Source organism: Haliotis cracherodii, unplaced genomic scaffold, assembly GCF_022045235.1.
Source record: "Haliotis cracherodii isolate W230 unplaced genomic scaffold, xgHalCrac1.p SCAF_7, whole genome shotgun sequence".
NCBI classification, from domain to species: domain Eukaryota; kingdom Metazoa; phylum Mollusca; class Gastropoda; order Lepetellida; family Haliotidae; genus Haliotis; species Haliotis cracherodii.
The window spans coordinates 57,065,877-57,077,159 of record NW_027266330.1 but is presented as its reverse complement, the minus strand read 5'-3'; the positions used below and the strand labels follow the sequence as shown (position 1 = coordinate 57,077,159).

General features: G+C 41.8%; 1 protein-coding gene across 1 annotated transcript; it reads right to left on the bottom strand.

Moving 5' to 3' along the window:
* Positions 1–446: 446 nt before the first annotated feature.
* On the bottom strand, positions 447–6,593 carry LOC139448085 (mediator of RNA polymerase II transcription subunit 11-like). The gene is made up of 3 exons (XM_071229597.1): positions 6,509–6,593; positions 3,185–3,325; positions 447–1,393 (listed from the first exon to the last, which is right to left on the bottom strand). Exons 1-3 carry the CDS (start codon positions 6,585–6,587, stop codon positions 960–962), a joined length of 654 nt encoding a protein of 217 aa, XP_071085698.1. The 5' UTR covers positions 6,588–6,593; the 3' UTR covers positions 447–959.
* Positions 6,594–11,283: the final 4,690 nt, after the last annotated feature.

The window sequence follows — 11,283 nt, the reverse complement described above, 5'->3', positions numbered from 1 at the left end:
TCCCTACACCACTGGGACACCGCTAGGCCACTGGGACACCCCTGGGACACCCCTAGACCACTGGGACATCCCTAGGCCACTGGGACACCCCTAGACCACTGGGACAATCCTTGAACACTGGGACATCTCCAGTCCACTGGGACAACCCTAGACCCCTGGGACAATCCTAGACCACTTGGACAACCCTTGAACACTGGGACAACCCTAGGCCACTTGGACACCCCTAGACCACTGGGACACCCCTAGACCCCTGGGACACCCCTAGACCACTGGGACACCCCTTGACCACTGGGACACCCCTTGACCACTGGGACACCCCTAGACCCCTGGGACAATCGTAGACCACTTGGACACCCCTTGACCACTGGGACACCCCTAGACCACTGGGACACCTCTAGACCACTGGGACACCCCTAGACCATTGGGACACCCCTTGACCACTGGGACACCCCTAGACCACTTGGACACCCCTTGACCACTGGGACACCCCTAGACCACTGGGACACCTCTAGACCACTGGGACATCCCTAGACCACTGGACATCTCTAGACCCCTGGGACATCCATAGACCACTGGACATCTCTAGACCCCTGGGACATCCATAGACCACTGGACATCTCTAGACCCCTGGGACAACCCTTGACCACTGGGACACCCCTAGACCACAGGGACACCCCTAGGACACTGGGACATCCCTAGACCACTGGACATCCCTAGACCCCTGGGACATCCATAGACCACTGGACATCCCTAGACCACTGGACACCCCTAGACCACTGGGACACCCCTTGACCACTGGGACACCCCTAGACCACTGGGACACCCCTAGACCACTGGGACACATCATCCTCCTCCTCATCTCTCCCCTTCCCTCGTAATAAATTATGAAAAGTTTCTGAAACATGTTCCTGAAAATCTTTGAAGTTCACACATCCTTCCGTGAGGCGAAGAGGTAGTCATTATTTATGCTGTTCTGGCAAAGAATATGTTTTAGTCACTGGAACCTGACCTTGAGTGTGAAGCTGACCTTGAGTTTGCAGCTGATCTTGAGTGTGAAGCTGACCTTGAGTGTGAAGCTGACCTTGAGTGTGAAGCTGACCTTGAGTTTGAAGCTGACCTTGAGTGTGAAGCTGACCTTGAGTTTGAAGCTGACCTTGAGTTTGAAGCTGACCTTGAGTGTGAAGCTGACCTTGAGTGTGAAGCTGACCTTGAACTTGACCTTGAGTTTGACCTTGACCTTGAAGCTGACCTTGTACTTGACCTTGATGTCTTTTAGTCTGGTCTATGCGTATGTTATCCAGCTTCTCCAGCAGCGTGCGCACATGCTGCATTCTGTGGATTGCCATGTGGAGATCTTTCTGGGGGCCATACACAGAACCCTCATGGGCGTTGGCTGGAAATCAGAGGAGAAATGAAATATTATGGGTACAGCTATATGTCCCACACAAAATATTCTGCTTGCAGTCTGAAGAGCCAATCTTAAGGGAAAATGACTTCTGTGGAGAAATAAGAACCTGTCTGGAGAAAGGAGAAAGTGGCCTGTGTGGAGAAAGAAGAAATGGTTTCCATTATATAAGGAGAAATGGCCTCTATGAAAAGAGGAGAAAATGTTCTCCGCGCAGAAAGAAAAAAATGGCCTCCTTGTAGAAAGGGGAAATGGCCCCTGTGATCAGAAGAAGAAAGAAGAAAATGGCCTCTATGGAGAAAAAAGAACACAGCCTCTATGGAGAAGAAAAGGCCTCTATGGAGAAGAATAAATGGCCTCTATGGGAGAAAGAAGAAAATGGCCTCTATGGGAGAAAGAAGAAAATGGCTTCTATGGGAGAAAGAAGAAAATGGCCTCTACGGGAGAAAGAAGAAAATGGCCTCTATGGGAGAAAGAAGAAAATGGCCTCTATGGGAGAAAGAAGAAATGGCCTCCATTGGAGAAAGAAAGGAAATGGCCACTATGGAAGAGAGAAGAAATAGCCATTCTGGAAAAAGAAAAATGGCCTCTATGGAGAAGAAAAGGCCTCTATGGAGAAGAATAAATGGCCTCTATGGGAGAAAGAAGAAATGGCCTCCATGGGAAATAGAAAAGAAATTGACACTTTGGGAGAAAGAAGAAAATGGCCTCTATGGGAAAACTAAGAAATGGCCTCTAAGGAGAAAGAAGAAAATGGCCTCTATGGGAGAAAGAAGAAATGGCCTCTATGGAGAAAGAAGAAATGGCCTCTATGAAGAAAGAAGAAATGGCCTCTATGGGAGAAAGAAGAAAAGGTCTCTATGGGAGAAAGAAGAAATAGCCTCTATGGGAGAAAGAAGAAATGGCCTCTATGGGAGAAAGAAGAAAAGGTCTCTATGGGAGAAAGTAGAAATGGCCTCTATGGGAGAAAGAAGAAAGGTCTCTATGGGAGAAAGTAGAAATGGCCTTTATGGCAGAAAGTAGAAATGGCCTCTATGGGAGAAAGAAGAAAAGGTCTACTATGGGAGAAAGTAGAAATGGCCTCTATGGAAGAAAGAAGAAAAGGTCTCTATGGGAGAAAGTAGAAATGGCCTCTATGGGAGAAAGTAGAAATGGCCTCTATGGGAGAAAGAAGAAAAGGTCTCTATGGGAGAAAGAAGAAAAGGTCTCTATGGGAGAAAGTAGAAATGGCCTCTATGGGAGAAAGTAGAAATAGCCTCTATGGGAGAAAGAAGAAAAGGTCTCTATGGGCGAAAGAAGAAATGGCCTCTATGGGAGAAAGAAGAAAAGGTCTCTATGGGAGAAAGTAGAAATGGCCTCTATGGGAGAAAGTGGAAATGGCCTCTATGGGAGAAAGTAGAAATGGCCTCTATGGGAGAAAGATGAACAGGTCTCTATGGGAGAAAGAAGAAATGGCCTCTATGGGAGAAAGAAGAAAAGGTCTCTATGGGAGAAAGTAGAAATGGCCACTATGGAGAAAGAAGAAAATGGCCGTAATGAAGAATGAAGAAATGGCCTCTATGGAGGACGTACAATAACAATACAATACTAATTGTATTGGAGCAAACTCCACATATTAACAAGCCCATACCGCAAACATTAACATAAAGTCTTTTTGTCGACAAAGGATGTTGTCTCAAGACAATCATAACAGTTCACAATAACTTTGGGAAAAAAACTAAGTCATCCTGATTTCCAGAAACATGTAACCCATGGTTACTCAGAACTCTGTGATCTTACCGTTGGAGTACTGTGTGAGATAGTTGATCTGAAGCGCCATCCCATTGTCTATTCCCTGCAGGGTCTTCAGGAAGTTGGTGGTGTGGTTTGTTACACTGTTTGGAACCGGTTTGTCTTTGGCAAGTTCTTGTAGAGCTAAACCTGGACAATATATAAAGGAACGGACGCAGCCTGACATGAACCGCAATGGATTATCACTGATGATAGTTTTGAAATAAACAACCAATGAAATAGATCCACAATAAAAAACAAGGCCTAGTCTGAGCGAACCCTCGCTATTATCTAATCAAATCTGACATTTGCCTGAGTATTAAAACAGTATAAGGTGGGGTCAGTGTTCGACACGAAACATTTGTCCCCTAGTCCAAGTCTATCATATTTACTTAAGCACCAGCAAAATTAAATAAATGTTGGTCTGGTGGTCTAGAGTTTGTCTGTTTGTTTCACTCCACACTCCAGCAATATTCAAGCTATATGACGTGGTCTGTACCTAATCGAATCTGGACCAGACAATCCAGTGATGATATAATCCAGTTATATTGCGACGTGTCAGCTTAATGTGGGAGAAAAGCCAGAAGTGATGCAGGTCTCGGACGTTAACCACTTCGGTATACATACATACATATTTCGGGTATGGTGCTGACAAACCTAGAAACATAATCAAGGGGCAACAGGAATCGAACCCACAATCATAGGTTTCTGGCGTGCCCAAGGGACGCAACTCTGTACAGCAAATCGCAGCGTCTTAGTCGACTGGGCCACCTGTGGCCCCGGTCATGCATTATATCACAACAAAGTATATCAGTACACATGCACCCTACTCATCACTGTTAATGTTTAATCACTCATCTACTCTACACATTTATTACAATTTGTCTACTTCATACAGAAAAACACTTAATGGAACTGGGAGGTGGGGTAGTCTAGTGGTTAGAGCTTTCGCCTGTCATGCCGAAGACCCAGGTTCGATTCCCTGATATGGGAACAATGTGTGAAACCCATTTCTGGTGTCCCCCGCCGTGATATTGCTGGATTATTACTAAAAGCTGCGTTAAACCATACTCACTCACTCACTCACTGATGGGACTGAAATATAGTTTCAATATTATCAAAGATTCTGGGCCCACTTGCACAAAGTGATCTTAGCGCTACAGTTATTGTAGGTCTCTGTTAAAGTATGGGAGTTACGATCATCTCAGCGCTAAGATCGCTTTGTGCAAGTGGGCCCAGAAATGGCTTAATGTTTAATAAGCTACTTCGAGTCAAAACTAAAAATTACTGTGGTCACAGACTTATTTAGCCCCAAGTCTATATGAAATTTAAGTAAAAATTTCCAAATTGGAACTTATTAATTCCTAATTCATGTAAATATAGTTATAACAAATATACTTCAAGTATTTCATAATCATTGCAGGTAACAGGACCAATAAACAGGAAGAGTCATTACCGTATTGAATGAAATGTTTAAATACTTCCATATTCTAGAATATAAACAACTTAATCTGTTTTTAACAATTTTCCTGCCAAGGGCACTTAATTTGGATTCCTATAGAAATCCCTGTTGGTTGAGGAACCCTATGTCAGTACAGCTGTTATAGCAATGTACATCAGACTGCTAGGGTCAATCATGCAAAAGCGGTCATGAACATCGCAAGGCATTTCACTTGACTAATTCCTGTCACATCAAGATGTTATGGATAAACAACAGGAACTTTTTTCTTTCTCTTTTGAAACTGCTACAATAACACTGGCTTCAGACCACAGTTACCTCCCCTATGTTGTTTCCATAAACGAGAAAGTTGTTTGTTGTTTAATGCCCACATAGCAATATTCCAGTTATATGACAGCGGTCTGAAAATAATTGAGTCTGGACCAGAAAATCCAGTGATTGACATCATGAGCATCGATACACGTAATTGGGATACGGTGACATGCATCAACCAAGTCAGTGAGCCTGACCACCCGATCCTGTTAGTCGCCTCTTACGACAAGCATACCAAGTAGCCATATGGCTAAAAGTATTTTTTTTTCCAGGTAGCCAGGATTCAAGAAGTCAAGATAATATTGTAAGTTGCCAAAAGCATTTGAAAGTATCTTTTATCAAATAACTTTTATAATATGTACAAGTCATTGCACTAGTCTTAGAATTGTAGATTAGTGAAAACTACATGATTTTTGTTATTTGTGACTTGAACAATGATGCAGTTTTTGTCACCAGATTATATAGGTATATCCTTGCTTATCCAATGAGCATAGTCAACTAAAATAAAATACTAATTACATTAATATTTATGTATTTTGGTTCATTGTCGACTTTAGGAGGAATTAATTGCGAGTACAATTATTAGCATGTCCACATGTTTTCCAAGATCAGCTTTTATTTATTTTTCTGTCTACATATGGGTAGCAAAAGAATTTAGTCGCCACAAGATATTTTCAAGGTAGTCATTTGGCTACGCCTAACATTTAGACAGAAGAGAAATCGAAATGTAGGCGACCGTTTTAGTCGCAACTTTGAGGCCTGTTTGTCCATTCTGATGTCATTTAAATCTCGGTTAAATTCCTCCAGCAGAGTAACCTTGGTACAATTGTCTGTTTATTTTAATGCCTTGATGTGTAGGAAAGCAACTCTTTAATAGACTCTACGGAAAGACTTCCGCCCATATCCCACCTCCAAAAGTTCTATATTTACAGTTAGCGTGTTTCTCCCAAGTATAGGTGCGGTCAGGTAGCCTAGTGGTTAAAGCATTCGCTCATCACGCCGAAGACCCTGGTTCGATTCCCGACATGTGTACAATGTGTGAAGCCCATTTCGGGTGTCCCCCGCCGTGATATTGCTGGAATATTGCTAAAAGCGGCGTAAAAACATACTCACTCATTCTTCCAACTATATATATTTCGGAGACGGAAGACGGGCGGAAGTCTTACCAAAGATTAATTGATTTATTGACACTGTAGATAACAAAACAGAAAATAATTTATCTCTGAGGCACATTTGAGGCCTGGTTACTATGGCATAAAACAACATTCGCTCATTTTTTAAATTTTGAATAACTTTTCTCCTTTTCACAGTGACACTGGACTGACAGAACGACATGCTGTCTTGTACTGAGATTTGAGATCTAATGGACCTGTTGCTGTATCTATGAAAACTGCTTCCAAATAATATTCATCAACATTGCGAACTTTCTCTGTGGACTTTTTATGGAAGCATAGTTTGGTTGCTTGGTAACTTACAAATGTGACGCATGTACTTGCAAAAGTAACTTTAAACACTATTAAGTCATAGGGAACAAACGGACGAAGTACAGCCGTTCTACAAACCGGCATTTTGTATACAGAGACCAATGTCGTGTTCTATTTTCTCCAGCTGCATGAGACGGTCACGAGGTCCTGTCGCCATACTGTTTCCTTGTTTGCCAGAAAGGAACACGTTGTCGTAAACCGGATGTACATCAGTGGGCGGGGCACTTTTGATTTCTTGTTGCGACCCAAATAAGCAAGGCAGGTTTCTCACACGAACGACGCCATTTTTTGGGGTGTCCCGTCGAATATTATTATCTTTGCTAGATCTATATATTTTTTCATTCATAAAAATAGGTATGACTTTTTTAAAGCTTTGGCTTACCAATCCGCCGACTCGAATAACTTGTCATGTGAAAAGAATGACAATGAAAAGCAGTGGCTTTTTTAAATTGCGATAAACAGAAATAAGTAAAAAGTTTAAAAACATTTTACTGTCGCTACCAATAATATTGTTTAAAATACTGTAACTAAAACCTATTGAAATTATCTAAATAAATATACCTAACAACCGTTTTGAGGAAATACAAATCATTTTTTAAAATTTGAATTTAAAGAAAAGAAAAAGGTTCAGTGAACTACACACACCTGATGGCCTGCTGATTAATTGTAGCTGCCTGGTCGTTCCAATGTTTTCAGTACGCTCTGTTTTCCCTATTTTCTATCCTACATTGGTCCAATATCTCATGATGATAACATTTAATGAGATTGGTCTTGGTCGCATACGCGGTTTTTTGTTGTTGTTGTTGTTTAACGCCGCACTCAGCAATATTCCAGCCATATGACGGCGGTCTGTAAATACTAGTAATCGAGTCTGGACCAGACAATCCAGTGATTAATATCATGAGCATCGATCCACTCAATTGGGATACGATGACATGCATCAACCAAGTCAGCGAGCCTGACCACCCGATCCCGTTAGTCGCCTCTTACGACAAGCATAGTCACCTTTTACGGCAAGCATGGGTTGTTGAAGACATATTCTACCCCGGATCTTCACGGGACGGTCGCGTATTCAACGGACTAAGAAAGTTGCTGCATGGGAATTCATAGCTGCAGCCACGCAGAACAGACAGTACGTAGATCCTGTGTCGCAGCTGATGGTGATTGTGATGCAGATGGATTGGCAATCTCGTGTCTCGTGGTAAGGTTCATAGAACTCAAGAAACAACAAATAATATTCCTTTGGCGAGGGCCATTTGTGAAGGAAACATCCGGGTTTAAGTGACTAATCGTACGACCACCTCTCCGATGGAGCCTATATGAGTGTGTAATACTACCCAGCGAGGGGAGGCGGGGTGGCCAAGAGTCTAAAGTGTTCGCTCGTCACGCCGAACATCCAGGTTCGGGTCCCCAAATTGGTATGATGGCTCAAGCCTATATTTGGTAAAATCAGTCGTCGCGATGTTGGAAGTTTGATCACTGTACGGCTTAAAACCATATTCACTCACTGATTCCGGACGGGTTAAATAGATGTAAGCTGATTCAATGTTTGAATCCACAAAACACCTTTTTACACGTGGTACAAAACCTATTCACTCTTTCATTGGCATATATGTTTGTGTTCAAATAAGATTGGTTTTCTGTAAAAGAATAGACTGCTAAACTCAATTTAACCCTTCGTATTCATAAGTCCAGGGCCTATAGTAACTTGTTTTATCAACTTTTACAACCGAATATCTCAATCAAAATTTATCACTGGGCTTAAATATGCAAACACAACTAAATTCTCCATTTTATTCAATTTTAATGAATCATCTCTTTTAAAATTCAATAGTACAAATAAACATATAAATAATTTTATAATGCGCAACTTAATCACCAAACTATCTTGAACTACCATTGAGGAGACTGATGTGTCTCATAAATATGGAAGCCCCTCACAGCGCTTACAACGCTCACGTTACAATCACTAACATTCCACGTTTCGAAACAGCCGCTCGAAAATGATTTCTTAATGTCCCTACACAAAACGACCCGTGAAGATCCGGGTTAGAACAGGCCTTCAGCAACCCATGCTTGCCGTAAAAGGCGACTATGCTTGTCGTAAAAGGCGACTAACGGGATCGGGTGGTCAGGCTCGCTGACTTGGTTGATACATGTCATCGTATCCCAATTGCATGGAACGATGCTCATGATATCAATCACTGGGTTGTCTGGTCCAGACTCGATTTTTTACAGACCGCCGCCATATAGCTGGAATATTGCTGAGTGCGGTGTTAAACATCAAACAAATAAAGAAACAAACCTAAACAAACAAACAAACAAACAAACCTAAACAAAACACAGTTGCTGTACCATACTTGTCCCTCTGAATCATCATAATAAAAAGATTGGAATAATATTTTTGGGGATTACCCCTTGGAAGTCCATCTCAATTGCAACATCGCAAAATCGACGATTTCGTTGGCTACTTTTCAGGGAAATGTTTCACTTTTACCATGGTAATTGGAAACCAAACAAACTTTCGTATGATGTTTTTGGTTAAAACATAATGAAGATTTACAACCTGACGAGATGCACTTAGGATCCCAAGCGCAATGTAAACTAAATTGCTGACGTGGACGTTTTGTAAAAAAAAAACATATTCAATACGTTTGCCGAGCTATTAGCTACTCATAATCCCGTAAATGCTTTACAATATTTACATAGTCAGTTAGGGAAATGGTTGAACTTTTAAAGTGTGAAATTTAATAATTATAGGTTTTATCGTTGTTACGTTACGTCGTGTTAAGATACAGGTATGCAATTTTTACTGCGTTACTCGCAAGTAAACTCGGCACAGCAATAGAGTGAGTGAGTTAAAATTTAACGTCACATCGGCAGTCTCTCAGCCATATAGTAACGACACAGCGATAGAACACGGTCAGTTAAGCCCATGGGCTAAAAGGTGAACACCTCTCGTTTTTAAGACCACGAGCTTACGTTTGATCAGTACTCGTGATTTCACTTCCAATGACTACATTTCGTAAATCACCAAGAAGAACGCTTATACCAACTTTATCTGTTGTCACTGGGGGATGTAGTCATGCGAGTTGTCTCTCCATTGTGATTGGGGGACACAACAGGTGCCCGTTATCCCATGAATGTGTTCCTGTGGTGATTGAGGAACACAACAGGTGCCCGTTACCCCATGAATGTGTGTATCCCTGTGGTGATTGATGAACACAACAGGTGCCCGTTACCCCATGAATGTGTCCCTGTGAGGATTGATGAACACAACATGTGCCCGTTACCCCATGAATCTGTTCCTGTGGTGATTGAGGAACACAACAGGTGCCCGTTACCCCATGAATGTGTCCCTGCGGTGATTGAGGGACACAACGGGTGCCCGTTACCCCATGAATGTGTCCCTGCGGTGATTGAGGGACACAACGGGTGCCCGTTACCCCATGAATCTGTCCCTGCGGTGATTGATGAAAACAACAGGTGACCGTTACCCCATGAATGTGTCCCTGTGGTGATTGAGGGACACACATTCCGGGTAAGAATATACGATCCCACCAACCAATGTTTGTCCTAAGAGGCGACTAAAGTGATCGGGTGGTCAGATGGAGTAACTTGGTTGGTCCCTGTCATCGTGTCCCAATTGCGTAGATCGATGCTCATGATGTCAATCGTTGGATTGTCTCGTTCATTCTCGATTATATACAAACCGCCGTCTTATAGCTGGAAACAAACAACAAATAAACAAACATGTGAATGAACACTGACATGAATAAACGTTGAAGGGAAACAGTTTTACAAACTTTATTGTGAAGAACTTTTTTACATGAAGCAATACAAAGAGAACGCCAGTGTAAGTAATGAGAATATTCTGTTTGTACAACACAGATCTATAGTAGTGTGTGGGTACCTGTGACGGATACCCGTGACAACCTGTCACGGGTACCGGTGACTGCGCGTCACACAGCTTCACACAGCAGTAACAAGCATGGACGGTTTCAGAGTAACTCGTGTATCACCAGTAGATTATAATAAAAACAACTGTAAATATTTCTCAACAATACATTTAACTGGATGCTAAATTCTAAAATCGTTCAAACAATTCCAAAACAGGCACAGTGGCGTTACGACGACATCAGTCAAGCGTGGTTGACATGTCGGGACATATACACACTGACCGTACACCACATCAGTATGTTAACAAGGAATAGGCACATTCTGTGTGTCGTACATATTTCATATATACACTTAGATTCAACATATCTCTTATCATACCACCATGTCAGAACGATGAGATCTGATCTTGATAAAATACTGTGTATCCCGCCTTGGAGGGGAATAAAGTCATAGGCTGGGGATTAAATATCTTACACCCCGCCACGAGCAAGTCAGGCTGTACGTGGATTTCTAAGAGGCAGAATAAATCCCTTATATCCTGTTTTCAAAGCAAAAAGCTAGCCTCAGCTCAAGTTGTTTTCTACGGTGGCCCATAAGGGACGTGGAGTTCACTTACTTTTATCGTAACCTTTTGCAAATTAAAGCAATTTGTCATACAAATATGTGATAAATCATGTATAAAAACAACCAAAAACATGGAAAATGTACTTTCAAGTAGCTATTGAATCGCTGAAAAGTGAAGCGAAAATGTCAAAAACTAAAATGACAATGTCAAAAACAAAAAACGAACATTTTCGCTTCACTTTTCAGTGATTCAAGATCTTCTTTATACATGATTTGTCACATATTTGTATGACAAATCGTGTTAATTTGCAAAAGGTTACGATAACATTATGTGAAATATCAAAATATTAAAAAACAGACTCCATGTCCCTTATGGGCCACCGTAGTTT